Source organism: Scomber japonicus, chromosome 12, assembly GCF_027409825.1.
Source record: "Scomber japonicus isolate fScoJap1 chromosome 12, fScoJap1.pri, whole genome shotgun sequence".
NCBI lineage: Eukaryota > Metazoa > Chordata > Actinopteri > Scombriformes > Scombridae > Scomber > Scomber japonicus.
In genome coordinates, this window is record NC_070589.1 from 32,501,150 (window position 1) to 32,526,675 (window position 25,526).

General features: G+C 40.6%; 1 protein-coding gene across 1 annotated transcript; it reads left to right on the top strand.

Moving 5' to 3' along the window:
* Positions 1–1,291: 1,291 nt before the first annotated feature.
* Positions 1,292–24,136, top strand: kcnq3 (potassium voltage-gated channel, KQT-like subfamily, member 3). The gene is made up of 15 exons (XM_053330859.1): positions 1,292–1,311; positions 1,543–1,633; positions 2,887–3,013; positions 4,812–4,984; positions 5,788–5,961; positions 8,352–8,462; positions 9,250–9,345; positions 9,473–9,567; positions 11,053–11,079; positions 17,589–17,788; positions 19,047–19,152; positions 20,928–21,059; positions 22,137–22,232; positions 22,504–22,591; positions 23,435–24,136. The coding sequence occupies exons 1-15, from the start codon at positions 1,292–1,294 to the stop codon at positions 24,134–24,136; spliced, it is 2,238 nt and encodes a 745-aa protein (XP_053186834.1).
* The last annotated feature ends 1,390 nt before the right edge of the window (positions 24,137–25,526 follow it).

The window sequence follows — 25,526 nt, forward strand, 5'->3', positions numbered from 1 at the left end:
ACCTTCCTTCTTTCTGTCCTTCCTACCTTTCTTCCTTCCTTCCTCCGTTTCTTCCATCTGTCCTTCCTTCTTTCCTTCCTTCCTTCCTTCCTCCATTTCTTCCATTTGTCCTTCCTACCTTCCTTCTTTCTGTCCTTCCTACCTTTCTTCCTTCCTTCCTCCGTTTCTTCCATCTGTCCTTCTTTCTTTCCTTTCTTCCTTCCTTCCTCCGTTTCTTCCATCTGTCCTTCCTTCCTTCCTTTCTTCCCTCTTTCTTTTTGTCCGTCTTTCCTTCCTTCCCTTCTTATTTCCTTCCTTCCTTCACTTCATCTTTTTAATAATCCGGCCCACATGAGATCAAATTGGTGTGTATGTGGCCCTTGAATGAAAATGAGTTTGACCCCCCTGATCTAAACAGCTCAGATATTAGCAAGCTAACGTTACGTGTTGTCATTTGTTTGTTTGATTCGGTTACCATAGCAACAGTTACAGTAGGCCTGGCAAGTCAGCGGCTGTAAATACTTAGTACTGTAGGAACTCGTCTCTAGTGTAGAAATTTAGGTCATGTGGTGAAACTGTTTTTTTTTTTTTTTAAATCTCCACTTGGTAAATATTCAACTATGCTGATTTAGCACCAAGCCAAATGCAAACTGCAGAATTGTGATGGTAAAATATGATAAAATATGAGCCATTTAAATGCTTAAATCTTTACACTGTGTTGAAATGTAAACCAGTGAAACCAGTTAAACAGCAGCCAGCAGTGGATAAATGTCCAGTGAGATAAGAACTGATAATATAACTGAGTATTTAGCTGTTCTGTCCTCTGATGCACTCTCTTTGTTCTGCTGATATGTATCTTGTTTTCTTTTCATGTCTTTTATGGAGATGAATGTTTCCTGGTGTTTTTTTTTCAAAGGAAGCTGATTTGAAGTGGAAAATTATAATTGTGGGATTTATTCTGCTGTGTTAGGGACATAGAGAGAGAGAGAGAGAGAGAGAGAGAGAGAGAGACAGAGAGAGAGAGATAGAGAGAGACAAAGAGAGAGAGAGAGCTTCCTCCTCCTCTCTCTCTTTTTCCTCCCCCTACCTTCCTCTCTTCCTTCTTTCCTTCCTCTTTTCCTTTCTCCCTCCCTCTTTCTTTCCTTCTTCCTCCATTCCTTCCTTGCTCCTTTACTTCCTTCTTCCTCCCTTCTGATGAGAGTGGCGAGGGAGCGTGGTGGAGAATAGAGAAGGGCAGATATGAGAGAGAGAGAGAGAGAGAGAGAGAGAGAGAGAGAGAGAGAGAGAGAGGACAAGCTTTACTCTAATCGTGATGATTGTGTTAGAGCTGAGGTATGAAGTCAGCAGCAGAGATGTAGCTCCCTCTAGTGGTGAAACTCAGGCACTGCGCTATAATGGAGCATGAGAAGACAAACTGACTATAACACCTGTTTTCCTGCTATTATCACCTCATTTAGTGGTGGAAAGTAACTAAGTACATTTACTCAAGTACTGTATTTAAGTACTTCTACTTTAATACTTTAACTCATGATACTTATGTACTTTTCTTGTGTGTGTCTGCAGGTTTTTAATCGTTCTGGGATGTTTGATTTTGGCTATTCTGACGACATTCAGGGAACATGAGAAGGTGTCTGCACACTGGCTGGTTATACTGGTAAGAAATAATCATTTAGTTTCCAAATAATAAACTTTAACTACTTAAAAGTAACTTTATATGTGTTGGTTTTGACAGTATCACTTATTAATCATGGTCACCTGACTTTTGTAGAAGTTGTATTTTCTCTTATGTGTGTTTTTTGATTATTATGAACTGATCATATTCATATTAGCATCATGTTTTTGTGCATATTTCATATCCTTTGATGATAGTTTTACATACATTCCCTCAATATTTAACCCTACAGATCTTTGTAAACTTTAAAGAAATTTAAGTTTGAACTGCATGTCATGACTTTGTGATGATTAAACCAAAACAGCTGAAGAAGTTAAAAGGAAACCAGAATCACTTTACTTTAAGTGTATTTTAACATTTATTCTCACACTATAATACAGTTATAAAAAGATTTAAGTACATTTTAAAGGGTTTTATTAATCTGCAGTGTCTATCAACAATTAATTAATTAATATTTGATATGATTACAGCTGTTTTACTATATTATCATTCATTATCTGTGTATACAACATGTTTTGATGCCCACAAATAAACACCTCTGCTAACGTTATAGTGTGTTATAAACCATTTATTAACAGTTTATACACTTCCTTCCTTCCTTCCTTCCTCCCTCCCTCCTTCTTTCTTTCCTTCCCTCCTTCCTTCTCTCTTTCTTTGCTCCCCATTACCTTCCGTCTTTCCTCTGTCATCCTTCCTTCCTTCCTTCTTCCTTCCTTCCTCCCTCCCTCCCTCCCTCCCTCCCTTCCTTCCTTCCTTCCTTCCTTCCTTCCTCCCTCCTTTCCTTCCTTCTTATACACTGATTATAAATACTTAATCATGAGATTTTAAATAAAGTGTTAGAAAAAGCTTTAGAATAAGTTTAATTTCATAATCAGCACTTCTTACATCATCTATTTGTGTGCCTTTTTAAAACAAAAAAGAGTTTAAAATGTAGTTTCTAGGGTCAAAAATCAATTATTTTTATTGCCAGTCCAGCCATGTCATTGATTGTCATTTTTTTTAGTTTAAAATTTATTATACAAAGTTTTTCATATTGATTTAAGTTGTTTTACACTTACATACATTTCAAAATCCTACTTACTAACTAACTAAAATATGTATTGATTGGATTGATTAATTATAGGATCGATTTCTATAAAACACATCACAGAGTGTAAAAGTTTGACTTTAACTTTCTTTCTCTCGCTGTGATTTTTCTTCCTCTTCTTGTGTTTATGGTGTTTACATCTTCCCAGGAAACCTTCGCCATCTTCATCTTCGGGGCAGAGTTTGCACTGAGGGTTTGGGCTGCAGGATGCTGCTGTCGCTACAAAGGATGGAGGGGGAGGCTGAAGTTCGCCCGCAAACCTCTGTGTATTTTAGGTAAAGTGTTGTAGCTTTAAAACTAAAATAAAACCAGAGACAAACCGACACATGAAGAGCTTCTTGTGCTCCCTGCAGATCTGATGGAGGCACAGGAGCACTCAGCACCTGATGTTACTTTTGTCTGTCTGATTAATTATTTATTGGATAAATGCAGAGATTCAAAACAAAACACAAACACAAACACAGACAGAATAAAAAATAGTCCCTGGTAACCGTACAGAGCAAATAATAAATGAACGAGAACGATGAAGTTACTTGAAATTGTATTTTTGTATTTTAAAGTTTTGCTCAACTGTTTGGTAGAGTTCACTTTGTGTCACGATATCTGCTCAAAAACTAAAATCTATTTCACTTAAAACGTTTTAGGTCAATCTTTATCACTTGTATGAGGAATGTAATACACAGACAGACCATCAGATTGCGTTATGGTTGCTATAGATACAGATTGTTCTATAGTTGCTATAGATACAGATTGTTCTATAGTTGCTATAGATACAGATTGTTCTATAGTTGCTATAGATACAGGTTGTGCTATGGTTGCTATAGATACAGGTTGTTCTATGGTTGCTATAGATACAGGTTGTGCTATGGTTGCTATAGATACAGGTTGTGTTATGGTTGCTATAGATACAGGTTGTGCTATGGTTGCTATAGATACAGGTTATTCTATGGTTGCTATAGATACAGGTTGTGCTATGGTTGCTATAGATACAGGTTCTATGGTTGCTATAGATACAGGTTGTGTTATGGTTGCTATAGATACAGGTTGTGTTATGGTTGCTATAGATACAGGTTGTGCTATGGTTGCTATAGATACAGGTTTTGTTATGGTTGCTATAGATACAGGTTGTGCTATGGTTGCTATAGATACAGGTTGTTCTATGGTTGCTGTAGATACAGGTTGTTCTCCATGGTTGCTATAGATACAGGTTGTGTTATGGTTGCTATAGATACAGGCTGTGTTATGGTTGCTATAGATACAGGTTGTTCTATGGTTGCTATAGATACAGGTTGTGTTATGGTTGCTATAGATACAGGTTGTTCTATGGTTGCTATAGATACAGGTTGTGTTATGGTTGCTATAGATACAGGTTGTTCTATGGTTGCTATAGATACAGGTTGTGTTATGGTTGCTATAGATACAGGTTGTTCTATGGTTGCTATAGATACAGGTTTTTTATGGTTGCTATGGATACAGGTTGTTCTATGGTTTCTATAGATACAGGTTGTGTTATGGTTGCTATAGATACAGGTTGTGTTATGGTTGCTATAGATACAGGTTGTTCTATGGTTGCTATAGATACAGGTTGTTCCATGGTTGCTATAGATACATGTTGTGTTATGGTTGCTATAGATACAGGTTGTTCTGTGGTTGCTATAGATACAGGTTGTGCTAGTGTATACACAAATCACTGCTTTTTAAGTTAGGTGTGTCATGTTTTCATCTTGTACGTGAACAGAATGAGTCTCTAACATGTTTTTAATAAAAGTTTAGAACAAATGAGGTGTGTATGAGTCTGTAGAGGCTGTAAAACATCACATTTAGGCTCAATGAGAGAAAAATAATCCATGTTTGTTGTCATGGTCTCAAAGAGGTAGATTTTTTAAAATAGCACTTTCTTGGTGTGACCTGCAAAGGGGTGAACAATAATGTAATATATCAATAATTCATACAGTATTGATATTATCTATTGTTAATACTAAAGCACCTTTTTCAGCCTCTGGGCAAACCTAGAGATTAAAACAGCACCGATACAAACAGAGAGATAACCTTTAGTCTCCGTGTCTCCGTCAGACATCTTTGTGCTGATCGCCTCGGTGCCGGTGGTGGCGGTGAGGAACCAGGGCAACGTGTTGGCCACGTCCCTGCGCAGTCTGCGCTTCCTGCAGATCCTGCGGATGCTGCGCATGGACCGGCGAGGAGGAACCTGGAAGCTGCTGGGCTCGGCCATCTACGCACACAGTAAGGTAGGAATCAACCCAACGCACTATCTGCAGTACTGGTAATATATAATAATAATACATAATTACATATTTATATAGCACATTTCATACACAATGGCAACTCAATGTGCTTTACATAAAACAAACATTTAACAGTAAGAATTGGAAACAAAAAACATAAAAACATGCAATTTGATACTATAATAACATAATAAAACATGGGGGAAAGCTGAAGCAGCATAAACTGGAGGAAGAAATGTTGTGTTACAAGTTCCTTAAAGTAGGTGTAAGCACTGAAAGGAGCTGAAGTGTAACTTAAACCAAACATAAACTCAAGGAAAGGAACTGTACTTGAAGTGTAAGCATAGAAATATGTTGATATGAGCTGAAAAGGGCATTATATGTGAATGAAAGTGTAAGCAGTTGAAAGGAAGTTGAAGTGTAAGCAAATTTAATTGATATTAATATGACATTTAAAAACGTGGAAGTGTAAAAGCTCAAAGAAGCTGAAGTGTAACATGAAGTTTATTACAGTTCTACCACTTCAGTATATTGGTACAACAAACCTTACTTGATGTTCTTCAAATATCAAGCGAAACCGGATATCTACAGGCGACCATAACTGAACTTAAAGACTCTTAAAGTCTTAATTTAAATCATAATTCTGCACATTCAAACCTTAATTTTACTGTTTATTCTCAATCTGACATTTTCCAGCACTTCTCTATGACTGTAAATCAGCATTTAATAGCTCGAAGTTTTCCACATTTTCCAACATATGACCATGGTAACATCTGATTCATGTGTGTTTGTGTGTTTCTGTGTAGGAGTTGATCACAGCCTGGTACATCGGCTTCCTGTCTCTGATCCTGGCGTCTTTCCTGGTCTACCTGGTGGAGAAGGATGACGTCTCCATGGACTTGCCGACCCCTGACAACCCCACCGCTCAGCCCAAACCGCAGGACTTCGACACCTACGCCGACGCTCTGTGGTGGGGACTGGTATGTTGAAGCCATCCGTGCCTTTATTTCATCCCGTCTTGATTAGACCCAAATGTAAAAACTGGACACGCCCGATATAGACTTCCAGGATCACGAAGCTCAAGAACCGTGGTGAAAGTTTTACAGCACGTAGCGGAGAAAAGACCTCATGAGTCATCCAAGATGGATCATCTGTCTTTCTTTATGACACTTTCCTTCACTTTTCATGAGATAAAAAGATCACTTTTAGCACTCTGTCAGTGTTGACCTTCTTACCACAGCTCTATGTGACAGATTGGGCCATTACTGGACTCATATCAGATATTTTATATATACTGCAGGCAGGGCATTGCACACTGATTATTCTATCTATCTATCTATCTATCTATCTATCTATCTATCTATCTGTCTATCCGTCTATCTATCTATCTATCTATCTATCTATCTATCTATCTATCATGCTTATCAGAGAATAAATTCATCATAAGTAAATCTACAAAAATGGGAGCAAATGCTGCAAAACGGGCAAAAAATGTGTCCCGATATGCGATTTATTGTCTTTTTTAAGTTAAAAAATGTGGCTTTTGGTGTAAGACATTTTGATACTGACTTATTTATACAAAATACAAAAACAACTGAAGCTATTTTATTTGATATTTAACCAGAAAGTTTCTTTAAATGCATTATCTCCTTTACATATATTGTATTTTTTAGTCCAAAAAAGTGATAAAAATGAGCTTTTTATGGTCTACAATGCTTTGATATGGACTTATTTCTACAAAATCTTAGTTATTTTATTTAACCAGGTTTCTTGAGATGAATTATCTCCTTCACATAGAGGAAATATATATATATGTCATACAACAGTCATATCTAACACAACAAAGCAGAACCAGAGAGGCAGATATCACAGTTTAAAACAATGAGATTTATCATGAAACATGCTTGAATGTCTGATATGAAGGAAGTTTTTCCAGATAAAGTTCATCTTGTAAATTCATCCAAAGCTCAGGATAGATATTATAAGAGGGATAGCAGATTGTAAGGACACTGAAGATGATCTATGTTGAGGATCTGGTCTGAAATCAATTGACAATGACGACAAACAAACACGACTTTAGAAGTAAAACGATACAAATGATCCTTTCTTCATATTTGAAGTCAACATTTTTTTACATGAGTAAAGGTCTTGAAATCTGAACATAAATCTAAATAACAGATGTTTTTGCTGTGATGTTATATTTCATTCTGCCTTTTTTGCCAGTTTGTTAGATTTGGCTCGACATCATCGGGCAGATGGTTCTTCGCCCAGAGGTCAACTGAGCCAAATCTGGGACTTTGGCCAAAAAGCAATTATCAGTTTTTAGTCGCAAATATTCTTCTGTGTTTATTCACAACTTTAAAATCTGCTGCTGAACAACAAGATGTGTTTTTATTTTTATATTCAATATGAAGAATCACTTATAAAAACCTGAGCTGGTGGCTTGTTAGAGGGTTGTTTGGCGTTGGCGGAGCTTCACCGTCTAATGAGCGCCTCAGCTGCAGGGAAAAGCAGCGCAGCCTCATTAAAGCGACCGTCCTTCAAACCGGGGAGACCAGAGTTCAAGTTTTATGACAGCGAGCATCTGCCCCGCTGAAGTGTCCTTGAGCAAGTTAGCGGTCTGACCCTGTGAAGTACACCGAGCTGCTGTTGGGTGGATCGATGCGCAGGTCACAGAGCCAAGCCGTGTTTCTCACAGAGGCGAGAACACTGAAGGGAACACAGTCGTCAGTCTTCTTAAAGCCACAAATATACCAGAAGCTATGAAAGTTAAAGTCTGTGTAAAGTAAGAATAAATATGTGTTCTGAGTTTGACATACCACAGAAAAGTGTGTTGTTAACCACCCTGCCAAATTTGAATGATTAAAAAAATCGCCAAATATATGAAATTAGGCTTCAAAGTTGTGTAAAAATCAGCCTCTTTCTCTGCTCCCAAACACTGAAGCCCCGCCCCCTACCAAGTGTCACCTGTCAATCAAAGTCACCACCTCTACCAGATACATGGATGCTAGGTCTGAGAGCTTTCTGCCACTAGCTCGGCGGCTAACTCGGCTGCTGGCTTGGCTGCTGGCTCGGCGGCTAACACAGCTAACTGGCTAACTGTAGACTGTAGTAGTAGTAGTGTGTGCTGAATGTATTTCTACCTCTACAGCAGCAGGGGCGGGTTTATGCTAATCACTAAATCCTGAACACAGAAATGTTGAAACACAGTTTGTGAAGCCTAGCTCCACAATTCAAATCTAAATGGTTGAAATGCTTTTTACACCTTTTTTAGAAATACATTTATGACCTATTTAATGTGTTTAGAAGAAAATGTCTGAATTCACTTTACACAGTCTTTAAGTGTAATATTCTTTCTTCTCTTCTGCAGATCACGCTGACCACCATCGGTTACGGGGATAAAACCCCAAAGACCTGGGCTGGGAGGCTGTTAGCCGGCACTTTTGCTCTGATTGGAGTGTCCTTCTTCGCTTTGCCTGCAGTGGGTACACTCCTGTGTTAATATTCATTTACATCACTGAGTCCTGCACAGGTTCAGCTTTTAAATGCACAAAACTATTAACAATACATTTAAAAACATGTTGAGATTATCTGACTGCAAAGACAGATGATTAAATGTGATTTTAAAACACTACTTTAGAACCTGACTGCAACAAAAGAGACCATAAGAATCATGATTTATAACCACAGTGTGCAGAAACAGAGCTTTCAAAATAAAAGCACCATATCTTCAAAGTGTGATGCTGAAATAAACATAAATTGACTCTAAGCCATCTGTTTATCTTGTTATCTTAGCTCAGAATCACCAGCATCCAGACTTTGCAAGAAACTGTGCCTGTTTCAGAGAATATAAAAAAAACAAAATCAGAGAATATCCGAGTTTATCATCATAAATTTAAAAGAGTAGAACAGAAGTGAGTGCATGTGGATGTGCAGCGATTGACGTGTGATGAGAAAAGTGAAGAGAACAAACGTGTGGCCGTCCTGTTCTAGCAGCGGAGCCTCCGTGTTTTATTTTATAACCTATGTATGTATGGGTGTCTATAAGTATTTAGTCCTTATTGGTAAACCCAACTGAAAAGTACAATTAGATCAGTTTTTCCATGACAAGCTTAGATTTCTGACAATGTTGCTCCCTTAAAAATATAGTTGAAAAGCCCTGGTATGTGGGACCCAAGAGGCAAGCTTTTATTTTGAAGGACTTAGTGGTGTTTACAGTACTGTGTCAGATCCAGAGTCATCAGAGTTGTTGTGCTTTGTGTCTGCAGGGTATTCTGGGTTCAGGTTTGGCTCTGAAGGTCCAGGAGCAGCACAGACAGAAGCACTTTGAGAAGCGCAGACATCCGGCGGCCGGACTCATCCAGGTGAGATATACGACCTGAAACATCAGCATCAACATCTGCAGCCTCCGTCACATGTTCGGTCTAATTAAAGCTGAATCATACTGTTAACTTTAAACTGTTGTCTTCTTCTTCTCTGTTTCATTTCAAGTCTGCCTGGCGATATTATTCCACCAATCCAATCAGGGAAGATCTTATTGCCACGTGGAGATTTTATGAAACTATAATATCTCTTCCCTGTTTCAGGTAAGTAACAAACCCCCCCCCCAAAAAAACCCAACAAACCTCCATCAAGGCCTGACTCTCTGCACATGTGTCTGCTGCATGAATATGAATTATGTTGGTTTGGTTTGTTAATTTGTTCTGTATGTGGACATCAGTCATGATTTATTTATTTATTTATGTTTGTTTGTTTGTTCAAACTTTTCTTTTTAGTTTGCATGCTTATCATTAACCTGAACCGAAGTCTGTGGTTTCCATGGAGATCTGGATGCTGAACGTTGTGTTATAACAGGTACAACTGATGAGATCGTAACTTAGCCTTGGTGGTGTAGTTTGAGAAAGAGACGCAAATGAAATTACTTAAACCATAATTACATTTCAGAGGTATTTATTTATAATATGGAGCTCTAATTGGATAACTGCAGTTTAAAATATGTGTCATTAAATTACAGTTACTGATGAAAATGTTGATGGTTACAAAGGAGGTTACATCTGAAGTCACACGTTTAAGATTTTACTCATTTTTCAATATTCAACATGTTACTGAATATATATATTGTTGTTTTTAATTCTTTGAAATCAATATTTATTTTTATATTTAGTAAATGAATCATGATGTGGGCTTAAATGGAGTCACAGTACCAATTAAACTCACTTTATTCATCAAATATCTTTATTTTATATTCCAACATCTACATGAACTAATGAATACATTTTACAATGAGAGATAAATGTTGCTTTATAAGAAGTGATCTCCCTCATAAATCATGTCAGTATCCATGACAACACAGCTGGACGTAGATCTTAGGAAGGAAGGAAGGAAGGAAGGAAGGAAGGAAGGAAGGAAGGAAGGAAGGATGGACAGATGGAAGGGAGGAAGGAAGGAAGAAAGGGAGGGAGAGAGGAAGGATGGACAGAAGGAAGGTAAGAAGGACGGAAAGGACAAAAGGAAGGAAGGAAGGACAGACAGATGAAAGGAAGGAAGGAAGGTAGGGAGGGAAGGAAAGAAGGACAGAAGGAAGGAAGGTAAGAAGGACGGATGGACAAAAGGAAGGAAGGACAGATGGAAGGAAGGAAAGAAGGACAGATGGAGGGAAGGGCAGAAGGAAGGAAGGAAAATAGGAAGGAAGGAAGAAAGGAAAGTAGGTAGGAAGGAAGGAAGGACAGACAGAAGGAAGGAAGGAAAGAAGGACAGAGGGAGGGAAGGGCAGAAGGAAGGAAAATAGGAAGGAAAGTAGGTAGGAAGGAAGGAAGGAAGGACAGAAGGAAGGAAGGAAGGTAGGTAGGAAGGAAGGAAAGACAGAAGGAACACTTACATCCTTGACTTTTAGCTGTAATCATTCATTTCCTGTAGATTTGTGGATTTTTAAAGACAGAAAGCATGATGTCGGATTTATCACCTGACTTTTAAAGAAGCTTATTGAAGGATGTTAAACATATTCCTCTGCCCTGTAAAAAAAAAGTTTGTTAACTTCTCCTACTTTCTCTCTCCTCTCTGTCCATCCAAAGGAAGGATCACTTGGAGGCCATGACGAGGTGGGTCAACGCTCTATGAAATACTGTAAATCACACAGCGCTGCTCCCGGAGTAAAAGAGGCTTTAATTAGCCTTACAAGCTGGAAAGACTAATGAAGGTTTCCTAGAATATCCCTCCTTTACCCTGCCTGCCCCGTCCGCTTTTAAATAGCTTCCTATATTAATTCACCAGTCGAATAAATCTGGCGGCTAATGGCTGTGGTAAATATGCGAATCGTGATATAAAACTTCAACCCCTCCCGTTCCTTCAACCCCTCCCGTTCCTCCAACCCCTCCCGTTCCTCCAACCCCGTTCCTCCAACCCCTCCCGTTCCTCCAACTCCTCCCGTTCCTCCAACCCCGTTCCTCCAACCCCTCCCGTTCCTTCAACCCCTCCCGTTCCTCCAACCCCTCCCGTTCCTCCAACTCCTCTCGTTCCTCCAACCCCTCCCGTTCCTCCAACTCCTCCCGTTCCTCCAACCCCTCCCGTTCCTTCAACTCCTCCCGCTCCTTAATAGCGCTGCATTCCACATCAGCTACTTTGATGACATTTAGGCCCAGAGATTTTTCTAGAAACCTATTAGTGAGCCCATTAGTTATGTTTCAGTTTGAATGACAGTTTAGATCAAGTAATTAAAGCCCCCCAACCCCTCCCTCCCCGCCGCCCTCCAGAGATGAGGGTCTTTGGGTTTGATGGTCTTCTTTTTTGGCTCCACCGTGCTGAAAGAGATTAATGAAGCCTCTACATCAAAACACATGATGAAAGTGTCACAGAGCGTGTTTGATTTGTTGAAGAGATTCATCTCGACTTTATAACCGACTGAGATGATGATGATGATGATGATGATGATGATGATCCTCTTTTTCTCTTCTTATGTTTCACATTTGAGACAATTGGAAGTTCTTTAAAAATACATCCTTCAACAGCACAATGACTTTGAGTGGATTAAACCTTTAATTTATACAAATCAGTGGAAGTGAAAACTGATAACGATCATAAGTACATCTCTTGTGCTTTACTATATCTCCATGTGATGCATACTACATCACTATAATACTGCAGTACTTTTACTGTAATACTGCATACTACATCACTATAATACTGCAGTACTTTTACTGTAATACTGCATACTACATCACTATAATACTGCAGTACTTTTACTGTAATACTGCATACTACATCACTATAATACTGCAGTACTTTTACTGTAATACTGCATACTACATCACTATAATACTGCAGTACTTTTACTGTAATACTGCATACTACATCACTATAATACTGCACTACTTTTACTGTAATACTGCATACTACATCACTATAATACTGCAGTACTTTTACTGTAATACTGCATACTACATCACTATAATACTGCAGTACTTTTACTGTAATACTGCATACTACATCACTATAATACTGCAGTACTTTTACTGTAATACTGCATACTACATCACTATAATACTGCAGTACTTTTACTGTAATACTGCATACTACATCACTATAATACTGCAGTACTTTTACTGTAATACTGCATACTACATCACTATAATACTGCAGTACTTTTACTGTAATACTGCATACTACATCACTATAATACTGCAGTACTTTTACTGTAATACTGCATACTACATCACTATAATACTGCAGTACTTTTACTGTAATACTACATACTACATCACTATAATACTGCAGTACTTTTACTGTAATACTGCATACTACATCACTATAATACTGCAGTACTTTTACTGTAATACTGCATACTACATCACTATAATACTGCAGTACTTTTACTGTAATACTGCATACTACATCACTATAATACTGCAGTACTTTTACTGTAATACTGCATACTACATCACTATAATACTGCAGTACTTTTACTGTAATACTGCATACTACATCACTCATAATACTGCAGTACTTTTACTGTAATACTGCATACTACATCACTCATAATACTGCAGTACTTTTACTGTAATACTGCATACTACATCACTATAATACTGCAGTACTTTTACTGTCATACTGCATACTACATCTCTCATAATACTGCAGTACTTTTACTGTGATACTGCATACTACATCACTATAATACTGCAGTACTTTTACTGTAATACTGCATACTACATCTCTCATAATACTGCAGTACTTTTACTGTAATACTGCATACTACATCACTATAATACTGCAGTACTTTTACTGTAATACTGCATACTACATCACTATAATACTGCAGTACTTTTACTGTAATACTGCATACTACATCACTATAATACTGCAGTACTTTTACTGTAATACTGCATACTACATCACTATAATACTGCAGTACTTTAACTGTAATACTGCATACTACATCACTATAATACTGCAGTACTTTTACTGTAATACTGCATACTACATCACTATAATACTGCAGTACTTTTACTGTAATACTGCATACTACATCACTATAATACTGCAGTACTTTTACTGTAATACTGCATACTACATCACTCATAATACTGCAGTACTTTTACTGTAATACTGCATACTACATCACTCATAATACTGCAGTACTTTTACTGTAATACTGCATACTACATCACTATAATACTGCAGTACTTTTACTGTCATACTGCATACTACATCTCTCATAATACTGCAGTACTTTTACTGTGATACTGCATACTACATCACTATAATACTGCAGTACTTTTACTGTAATACTGCATACTACATCTCTCATAATACTGCAGTACTTTTACTGTAATACTGCATACTACATCACTCATAATACTGCAGTACTTTTACTGTAATACTGCATACTACATCACTATAATACTGCAGTACTTTTACTGTAATACTGCATACTACATCACTATAATACTGCAGTACTTTTACTGTGGTAGTGTTTTTCATGCTTGACTTGTAATGGAGTACATTCTTACATTGTTGTACACTCAGTAACACTGGATCACTCAGATACAAGGTCTAAAATCACTCAGAGTGGTGAACACACACACACACACACACACACACACACACACACACACACACACACACACACACACACTCACACTCTGGCCGTCGTCCACCTCTTCGTTTAGAGCAACAAGATAATGTCAGACTGCTAATTTCCCAGCAGTTGATCCTCTGAAAAATCTCTCTGTCTTTATTTCCTCTCTGTGTTTCTCTTTCCAGCCTTGTCCTTTCATTTTTCTCTCTTTCTTTTCGTTCTTTCTCTCTTTCTATCCTTCCATCCTTTTCGGCCTTTGAGCTAAGCTGTACCACTTACCTCAGTAGCACAGAGTGTCGCTGGCATTTAAGTCAATTCATTCATTAACTCTCCTGCCTACTTATTGTGTTTTCAGTGTTTTAGTCTGGACGGGTGGAAACAGAGACTTTTATAAAACACCTACAGTCGCTTCCTAATTGTGTCTCATCAGTCTCATGTGTCCTGATTCGTCCTGACCTTTTTCCATTAGAAAACAAACAACATCAACCTCGACTACCAGTGATTAATTTAACATTGGTAATGAATTACAGGCTTTGCTGATATCCATTAATAATGCCAACACTATCTACATGCACAGGAGGAAAGCTTTTAGTCCCAGCAGCGTTGTGTGTCTGGTGCTTTCAGGTGTGTTGGTATGAGCACAGATTAAAACACTGCTTTAACATGAACGTATATGAGTGTGGACTCAGTCTAAGTGAACTGAAGCGTCCCCTCTGTATGAGGACTGCTGTTGTTGCTGCAGTAAGTTGATCCTGCAGGTTGGACGTGGAGGCTCGGTGGAGGCCGAGAGGCGTCGAAGCAGAACGCTCCAACGATGTAATGAACCTCCGTCAGGACCAGCAGAGTCCAACAGTCAGGAAGAGAGAGAGAGACGGAGGATATATGACTGAATTACACCTTATCCTGCTGCTGACAGTAAAAGTACTGCAGTATTATAGTGATGTAGTATGCAGTATTACAGTAAAAGTACTGCAGTATTATAGTGATGTAGTATGCAGTATTACAGTAAAAGTACTGCAGTATTACAGTAAAAGTACTGCATTATTATGAGTTATCTAGTATACAGTATCGACAATCCAAGACGATCCGAACCGGTTGGAAACAAACCAACAGATAATTTAAACCACTTTATGGCCTGAAACTGAAAGTGTGAACACCTGAAATGTTGAGCTGTTTACTCCTTCAGACATGCTGGATATTTCTGTGACTTTCCAAAATGGACAAGCAGACTTTGACTCAGTGATTGTTCAGAAAGGAGTCAGACTCTGAACTTCATTGTTAAAACGACTATTTCTGTCACTTTTCATGTGAACAACTGAGAACACTATGACTGCCTTCTAAGAGAGACTGTCTGAAAATATGCCGTCTGTTTTGACTGTTCCTTCCTTCCTTCCTTCCTTCCTTCCTTCCTCCCTCCTTCTTTCCTTCCTCCATCCCCCTTTCTTCCTTCATCCCCCTTCCTTCATTCCTCCCTTCCTTCTTTCCTCTGTCCTTCTTTCCTCCCTCCCTCCCTCCCTTCCTTCCTTCTTTCCTCCGTCTGCTTGTGTAATAATAAGTTGTAACAAACCAGAATGATCCTTTAAAGCTGTTACTGAAGGTTCGAGCAAGTACAGTAAACCTCTGTGTGTGTGTGTGTGTGGAAGCTGTGGGATATAAGCAGCATTTTTTTTTCCTGGTTGTGTTTCCTCGTTTACAGAGTGCTCTTTATTCGGTGGAGGAGCAGTCAGAAAGACATTCTCTCTTCCTTCCTTCCTTCCGTCCTCCCTCCTTCTCTTTCCTCTCTTCCTTCTTTCCTTCCTCCATCCCCCTTTCTGCCTTCCTTCTGTCCTTCTTTCCTTCCATCCTTCCTTCCTTTCTTTCCTCCCTACTTCTCTTTCTTTCCTTCCCCCTACCTTCCTCCCTTCCTTCTTTCCTCTGTCCTTCTTTCCTCCCTCCTTCTTTCTTTCCTCCCTCCCTCCTACCTCCCTTCCTTCCTTTCTTCCGTCTGTCCTCCCTCCCTCCTTCTCTCTTTCATCTCTTCCTTCTTTCCTTCCTCCATCCCCCTTCCTTCCTTCCTTCTGTCCTTCTTTCCTTCCCCCTACCTTCCTCCCTTCCTTCTTTTCTCTGTCCTGCTTTCCTCCCTTCCTTCTTCCCTCTGTCCTTCTTACTTCCCTTCCTTCTTTCCTCTGTCCTTCTTTCCTCCCTTCCTTCTTCCCTCTGTCCTTCTTTCCTCCCTTCCTCTTCTCCTTTCTCCCTTCCTCCCTTCTTCCTTCTTTCCTCCCTCCCTCTCTCCTACCTCCCTTCCTTCCTTCTATAAAGCTTTTACTGAAGGTTCGAGCAAGTACAGTAAACCTGTGTGTGTGTGTGTGTGTGTGTGTGTGTGTGTGTGTGTGTGGAAGCTGTGGGAGATAAGCAGCATTATTTTTTCCTCGTTTACAGAGCGCCACGGGATAATCACGTCTAATTTTCTGCTCTTTATTCTGTGGAGGAGCAGTCAGAAAGACATTCTCTCTTCCTTTAAAGCTTCCTATTCTGCAGCCTCTCAGCGCCGTAATCTGCCGTCCCTTCTTTTTTTTTTTTTTTTCTCTCTCTCTCTCTCCACCCCCGAGGCAACATAGAGACTCATATTGTGTGTCCGCTGTGGGAGCAAAGTCGCTGAGAACGCTCCACGTTTCAGAGGCCTTGTGTCGGCTCCGGTTACCCTGCCTCTCTCACCTCCTCCAAGGCACACAGGAGTCTTATTTTACCCGGCCAGCTCTCGGCTTTGTGCTGCCAAATATTGTCAGCCGTCGGACAATAAAGGAGACCAATCTCCTCGCAGCTCTTTGAGGCTTCCTTCTGCTGGGAGAGCAGCAGACCGCGAAGACTTTAACTCCTGACTAGAAGAGAGGGATTCCTGTAGAGCAAGGGTGTCAAATGTGTGGTCCGTGGGCCAGAAACGGCCCGCCGAGGGATCCGATCTGGCCTACTTTACTTCCTTCCTTCCTTCTTTCTTTCCTCCCTCCCTCCTACCGTCCTTCCTTCCTTCTTTCCTCTGTCCTTCCTTCCTTCTTTCCTCCGTCCTTCCTTTCCTTACTTCCTCCCTTCAGTCTTTCCTTCCTTTCTTCCTTCCTTCCTTCCTCCCTTCCATCCCTCCTTCCTCCTTCCCTCCCTCCTTTCCTTCCTTCCTCCCTTTCTTCCTTCCTTCCTTCTGTCCTTCCTTCCTTCCTTCTGTCCTCCCCCCCTTCCCTCCTTTCCTTCCTCCCTCCCTCCTACCTTCCCTCCTTCCTTTCCTTCCTTCCTACTTTCCCTCTTTCCTTTCCTCCTTTCCTTCCTTTCTTCCTTCCCTCCTTCCTCCCTCCCTCCTTTCCATCCTCCCTTCTTCCCTTCCTTCCTTGACAACAGTAGGGTTAAATGAGTGTTCAGGGTTTCAGGTCGATACTTTGGACTTTAAAATTTGGGCGTCTGTATCAATCAAAAGCCGACGTTGGTCATTAGAGGAAATCCATCTTTCTTATTTTAGCTTACTTGTTTCCACTTTGTTAAGTGAACTGTGTCTCTTCTCTCTCATTTCAGCCAGAAACTGAGTATACTGGAGCGTGTTCGCCTTACCAACGCGCGGCCGTCGGTGGGGATGGGCAGGAAGCTAACGGGGCACGCCGACTCCATCGAGGAAAGTCCGTCCAAGGAGCCCAAACCTGCCGGCTTCAGTAACCGGGAACGTTTCCGCACCGCCTTCCGGATGAAGGCCTACGCGCTCCGCCAGAGCTCCGAAGGTACGAAGATCAAGGCGATAGTAAATGGACTGGACTTATATTAGGGCTGCTCGATTATAGGAAAAAGATTATTGGGGTCAAAATTGAAATCACGATTGTTAAAACTTTAGAAACATGCTGCATTTATTGTCCGTCCAGCTTAATTAATTTTCTCTCCCAGCAGCAGCCTTTTATCTGCTGCTTAACGCAACACACAGCAGAAAATGTGCAGAGATATTAGAGCTGAGCTGGTTACCATGACGACAGTTCACACATCACTTCCTGGTTTTTAATAATCAGTCAGTAAACTCAGCATCGTCTGACGCAGGCTGGAAACTCTGCACTTTTATTTACAGTTAAAACATTTCACCTTATGTTTCAGCTTCTGTTAAACTAATGGAGCTGCAGCGGCTTCCTGTCTGAGCTTTCAAAATAAAACCTTTGTTATTGTGAGCTTCTCATTATTATTAATAAACAAAGTTGGGGCTTGTCAAATTACGGGAGATGAGTCTGAAATACGGGAGAAACCAGGGAAAACGGCAGTGTTGGCAGCTACTAGTGCTGGGCGGTATGACCAAAAATGCATTTCACAGTATTTTTCAAAATAAAAGCGGTTTCACGGTATATGACTTTTTTTTCATGCATAATCAGCTGTTCACAACATCTTCCACTAGTTGAGAGAGGAACTACTACTCTACTGCAGTAGATTTACTTAGGATGGACTATTTTATGTCATGATGAGTGAATATTAGTAATATCAGAGCTACCAACATTCCCGTTTTTCCTGTTTCCTGTATTTTGGACTCATCTCCTCCCGTTTTGTCTTTTCTCCCGGGAGTCTCCCGTAATTTACAGCCCCAACTTTGTTTGTTAATAATAATAAGAAGAGCACGATAACAAAGGTTTAGTCATTTCTATGGATTTAATTGAAAGTCAAGGTTGTAGGTTTCCTTATAACCATTAAAACCATCAATCATAATAAGAGATAATCTTAAAATATTTACAGTTTTAGGGGAAATATTGTATAAATATAACATTGAATAAATGGAAATTTGGTTAGTCTCGAACCAAAGAGCTAATTTTTCAAATTCAAACAGTGAGGATTAATAAGAACCTGAGATTTTTTAGCATAATTTTGGCATCAGGATCTTATAGTTACCATAAAATGATCTCATAATCAGATTATTACGACATACTAACTCATTATTACCAGATGAGACTCCTACTGACCCTCCTGTAACTCTGGCTGTTTTTTGGTAATTTCTTTTCCTTGTTTCAGATGCGGGAGCGCTGGCAGATCCAGCCTTAGAGGAGCGGGGTTTCCCCCCAGACATCCTCATGGAGGAGATGATCCCCACGCTGAAGCTGGTCATCAGGGCAGTCAGGTCAGGAGCCTCAAATCTGCTTTTACTGATTGGTCAACTAGTTAGGCATGATCTTACATTATAACTTTTATATTAAATAAAGCTAATGGAATACTATTGTTCTAAATATTACATTTACTCTGGGTAACCATGGAGATCAGGAACCTGACTGCTTGCTTTCTTTCCTTATTTCCTTCCTTCCTATCTTTCTCCTCTTTCTCCTTTATCTTTCTTTCCTTATTTCCTTCTTTCCTTTCTTCCTTCCGTCCTTCCTTCCTTCCTTCCTTCCTTCCTTCCTCCTTCCGTCCTTCCTTCTTTCCTATCTTTCTTCCTAGGTGGATAAAATATTTAATATGTATCATTCTTTTGTGGTTACACCATTTGACATTTTTAGGAGCATTCAGTCTTACTTTTGGTAAAAAATGGTGCAAATGTCATTTGAAATGATATAAAACCAACAAAAATACTAAATGTACATTTTAACAAACCTGGTGCTGCTTTTTAAAACTAGTTTTAAAGATATTTTTTGAATTGCTCATCTTACCAACTCTTATTTGTCACTGACCCATATAAAGGAATTTATAGAAACAAGTACCTGTTATCTTTTAATTAAAGTTACTTCGACAAAAAAACGAAAGGATAACCTCAGTTTAGGAGATAATGGGACAAAGGTGATTATTTGAGATATATCTGATTGAAGGCTGAGCATGTGCAGAATACAGCTGGTAGTCAGACAGTGTGGATGCTGGATGCAGACAGAGTGACTCACACATGCTGACAGTGCTGGTAAACCTATAGGCCACACAGCCGACACAATGCAGGAACTCAATCTAGTGCGAGGGCTCAGCCAGATGAGTGATTAACCCTGTGAAAGTGCTGCTTCCTTCCACGCCATTATTCCGGGGCTGAATGGGTCTCTGAATGGGATGCTCAGACCTGGAGGGTTTTGGTTTCAGGACCCCGACACTTTCTGCCAAACACTGGTGCTCGAGCAGCAGCCGCCACCGCTGACTCCGGAAAGAGTCGGGGTCGAGTCGACTGAAAGTGGGACAATAGAGGGAGCTGTGTGGGCGGCAGGGTGGTCTAGAGGTCGAGAGGGTTTAGAAGAACTGGAAGCTGTCGGGTCTGATGAGGACAGTTTAATCCAATCTGTCTTTAAAGTCCACATAAAGTAAGAATAAATATGTGTTCTGAGTTTGACATACCACAGAAAAGTGTGTTGTTAACCACCCTGCCAAATTTGAATGATTAAAAAAATCGCCAAATATATGAAATTAGGCTTCAAAGTTGTGTAAAAATCAGCCTGTTTCTCTGCTGCCAAACGCTGTGGGCGTGGCCGCCGAGTCCGCTGAAGCCCCGCCCCCTACCAAGTGTCACCTGTCAATCAAAGTCACCACCTCTACCAGAAACATGGACGCTACGTCTGAGAGCTTTCTGCTGCTAACTCAGCAGCTAGCTTGGCGGCTAACTCAGCTAACTGGCTAACTGTAGACTGTAGTAGTAGTAGTATGAGCTGAATGTATTTCTACCTCTACAGCAGCAGGGGCGGGTTTATGCTAATCACTAAATCCTGAACACAGAAATGTTGAAACAGTTTGTGAAGCCTAGCTCCACAATTCAAATCTAAATGGTTGAAATGCTGTTTACACCTTTTTTAGAAATACATTTATGACCTATTTAATGTGTTTAGAGGAAAATGTCTGAATTCACTTTACACAGTCTTTAAGTTTGGTTAAAAATATTATTTTTACATTAATGTTCAAACAGTTATTCACAGTATTTCCTTCCTCTTACAGGATCATGCAGTTCCTCTTGAACAAGAAGCGGTTTAAGGAGACTCTGAGGCCTTATGATGTCAAAGACGTGATCGAGCAGTACTCTGCTGGACACCTGGACATGCTCTGTAGAATTAAATACCTCCAGACGAGGTGAGAGACTTTTCCTCCTCTGGATTATTTTGGCTTTTCTACACTGGGTGCTTTCCATTCAGCTAACGACTGACTCACTGGTGTCTTTATGGAGGAATTTAATCAACCAAAACAGGACGTCCTCAATCTGTCCAGCAGAGCGTCTCGGCTGGCAAAAGAAATAATTCATTAACACCTGATAACTGCTGCTCCAATGATGATGGGTTTACTGCAGTGTGAAGCCAACAGAAAACGTAACAAACACAAACTATGAAAAGTATCATTAGTTCTGAAAGAAAGAGCGTAGATTTCGTTTTAACTTTAGGTAGAGACGTATTTTGTGGGGCTTTCTCCTTTCTCTTTCATATTGTACTGGTGATTTGTCCTTAACTTCAAAATAAATCTATACAGTCTATGGCAGGGGTATCAAACTCATTTTCATTCAAGGGCCACATAGAGCCCAATTTGATCTCATGTGGGCTGGATCATTAAAAAGATGGAACGAAATAAGGAGAGAAGGAAGGGTAGAAGGAAGAAAGGAAGGAAATGAGAAGGGAAGGTAGGAAAGACAAACGGAAGCAAAAGGAAGGAGGGAAGAAAGGTAGGAAAGACAGACAGACGGAAGGAAGGACAAGAGGGAGGAAGAACAGAAGGAAGAAAGGGAGGAAGGACAGATGGAAGGAAGAAAGGAAGGAGCAAATGAAGAAAGGAAAAAAGGAAGGTAGGAGGGACAGATGGAAGGAGAGATGGAAGGAAGAAAGGGAGGAAGTATGGAAGGAAGGAAAAGAACTCGGGAAGGAAAGTGGGCCGGACTGAACCCCTCGGCGGGCCGGTTCTGGCCCACAGGCCGCATGTTTGACACCCCTGGTCTATGGTTAAAAACTGAGAAGGATAAATCTGTGACTCAGAGCCCCTCATCTCGTCTGAGACACATTAAAGTGATTAGAAAATCCTCAGTAACAGCGGATCTCGATCAATACCTGACTCATGGAGGAGTGACATCAGCAGGGAGCAGATTTAATAAAAATGGAAAGCACCCACTGTCAGTGAATCTCATCTTCTGTCTCAACCTGCTCAACCTGTTTCTTTTCCTTTAAGGATTGACATGATTCTCGCCCCTGGACCCCCCCTCACCCCCAAAAACAAGAAAACTCAGAAAACACCCTTTGCCTACCCGCCCAATCAGTCTCCCAGGTACCTCACAATTACCATGGAAACAAAGACATGATAATTATATGGCAAACATAACACTAAAAACACAATAAATGTATAAAAGTTAGTTGTTTGTACCGCCTTCCTTCAATATATTTTCATTTTTCCGTATTATTACGTAGACTTGATGTATTTTTGGACCGTTTTCAGTAACACTGAACATACAGTTAAACTTTCCAGGTGAATCTTTTGCTCATTTCCTCTAAACGAATGTGTGTGCAGTCCACGTCTACTCAGTGTCCCTGTGTTCCAGGCAAGAGTCCGACATAGCCAAAGCCGCCTCCATGCCAGATGCCGAAGACCAAAGCATGATGGGTAGATTTGTCAGGGTGGAGAGACAGGTGAGGAGTCCTGGTTCATCTACAGATATTCATATTTCACAGATTATGGGTGATAATCTGCTGGTGAGGCAGACATTTGTGGCATTTTATGGGTGAATTATATTGTGGTTGGTTATGATCACACTGTGATCTCAGTAAATGTGTTAGCCGTTATCATGTGGAGCTCAACTTTTAGCAATGGTAGCGAGAGGTGTTACTAATATACAGCTGCAAGAGTGAGTAAAGTAGATTTATATTTGTTTACATAAAGCTTTTATCCATTAGCTATATAACCACTAACAACCTGATGGAAATAGTGTTAGGTTAATAATATTCATACAGTTTGAACAATTATCAAACTCGGAGCTCCACCTTATTTGGACACAAGCCAGAATGAGTGGAGGTCGGCCTGTCACAGTAATTATCGACTTATCGTACAATAATGTAATTATCAGCATCATCATGTCTATATATGGACTTATCGTACGATACATGTACAAAGACAGTAAAGTCTTGCCAGCTTTTTAAAACCAAAATTCAACCACAAGTGAGACTTAGCATATACATTTAAACCATTAAACATGCAGTTGTGGCCATTTTAGCATAGCGCAACAATCTGTAAAAACGACTGATGTATTATCACCTTCTAATGTTCATATAACGAACGTGTTCCCAAATTCAACCTAACATTATGAGATGTTTGTGTTCACCTGATGGATGAAAAGCTCCACTATGTTCACCAGCTCGTCTCTAACTGTCTGTAGTCAGTTTGGTGTTTTCTTGGTGCAAACGTTGGTTGGAGCCGCTTTAAGACGCAGTTTGATGTCTCTGAGTTGCCGCTGCTGTGATGTGTCTCTGTCTCAGGTGGAGGACATGGAGAAGAAGTTGGACTTCTTGGTGGACATGCACATCCAGCACACCGAGCACCTGCAGGTAGACTCTGCCGGCGCCGCCCACATGACCCTGGAGGCCTGTGACACTACGGGAAGCGGCGAGATCCGACGGGTTTTCTTCAACTACGCCGAGGCGTTCCCGCACATGTCGTACCAGATGCCCGTCAGCAAGGTCAACCCATATTACGACAGGGGAGGGAGGGGAGGAGGGGAGGGGGTGGGGTTGACCGGAGGAGGCCACTTACCTCCAGATCCCCAACCGCCACCGACACACTTCTACCAACGCCAACATCCGGCCGCCATCCCCACCTACACCGAGCGTCCCACCGTGTTGCCCATCAGCTCCCTGCAGGACTTGTCAGCGGGGCTGGGCAGGACCACAGGGGGGGGGCGGGAGGGTGACTCGCCGCTCTCCATGCTGTCAGTGAACCACGAGGAGCTGGAGCGCTCGCCCAGCGGCTTCAGCATCTCGGGGGAGCGGGAAGGGGAGGACGGGGTGAACTTATCGATGGTGGCGACCGGGGACGCCAGCTGGACGAGAGCCAGACCGAGCTACCTGGCGGAGGGCGAGACGGACACGGATACGGACCCATTCACGCCCAGCGGGGGGCCCCTGCCGCTCTCCTCCACGGGGGAGGGATTCGGCGATGCTGTGTGGAACACACCGCCCTGAGAGGAGGCGGGATCGTCCGCGACCGCACATAAATCCACGACTAACGAGTTAAGACCTTAAATCTAACCCATGCCTCTAAACCCAAAGCAGTTTGGGTCAAAGCCACACCTCTGGACCGAACCATTAGGAGGAAAAGGTGGGTCTACTGTAATCCGCCTTGATGCTGCACGGTCGCGAGCGAGGTCATCAAGAGAGGCCGATCTCATCAACCGACCACCATCCAGACAGAGAGCCATGGCATCGACTGCCCAGGAAAAAAAAAAAAAAAAAAGGGAAACCAGACAGTTTGTAAAGTAAACTCTGTACAGCGCACTCTTCGCAAAAATTTAGCTCAAATAATTAAAAAAAAGAACATTAATATACATACTATATACACCCAAAAGCTTTATCGCTGCAAAGCCAACCGCACTGCATGTGACGCATGCGATTTTTAGTGTAGACACTGCAAAGTTCAGGATATCAGGAAAAATGGAAAAAGAGATTGAATGGTAACATATACTTGCTATGCCATTTTTGTAACACTTATTTTTTTATATGAATACATTTTCATTGTTTTTTTGCATGGTTTGCATGATAGTGCACCATCCTAAGGGGGTGACGGACTGATCGGAGGGTGATACTGGAACCAAAAGTCTCCTGTCTGTTTGTTTTGTGTGTGTGTGTGTATCTGAGTGTGTGTATGTGTGTGTGTGTGTGTGTGTGTGTGTGTGTGTGTGTGAGAGAGAAAGAAAGAGAAAAGAGAGACTTGGTTAGCGAAACACTGGTTAGCTTGACAGTCGTGTTTTTCTCACATTGTGCTGTAAAATCTTTGAGGATCAATTCTCGTCATCAGTTGTTTTTTTTAATTCGCTTTAGTTTTTTTAATTTTTTGTTCATTAGTTTGTTTTCTCACCGCTGTGCTCTTGAGTCGTACCTTCACCACTTTATGCATACAAACTTTCCACTTTAAAAAAACAAAACAACAAAAAAAGAAATATGAAAAATTGAAACACTAAATCTCTGCTGCTTTGTTGGCACATGAATTCAGGGATATAAAAAAAAAACACCTTTAAAATCCTCTTTTTTAATTTGTAAAAGTTTCCTGCTGAGTTCAGTTCATCAGTTCTCCAACAGATGATCAAAAGATTTATTAATATCAAATCAACATTTCTAAATTTAACACAAACTAGATTACGGAAGCCCAGAAGTAATGTTGTGTGCCCAAAATAATAACTTAAAGGAATCTTATGGGACTTTGGATGCTCTGTACTACATACTTACATAACAGTAAGAACATTAACTAAATATGATTCAGTACATTGATTTAACTTTTGTATTTTACTCATATTATGTGGCAAACTCCTTCATCTGACATCAGAGAAGGATCAAACAACAAAAGTCAAGTTTCTGT

Excerpts from the sequence above, each read along its gene's own strand:
- kcnq3 (XM_053330859.1), top strand. The coding sequence starts at position 1,292 with ATGATTGTGTTAGAGCTGAG. Across the intron at positions 1,634-2,886 it reads CACACTGGCTGGTTATACTG|GAAACCTTCGCCATCTTCAT; the intron begins GTAAGAAATAAT and ends ACATCTTCCCAG. Across the intron at positions 3,014-4,811 it reads CAAACCTCTGTGTATTTTAG|ACATCTTTGTGCTGATCGCC; the intron begins GTAAAGTGTTGT and ends TGTCTCCGTCAG.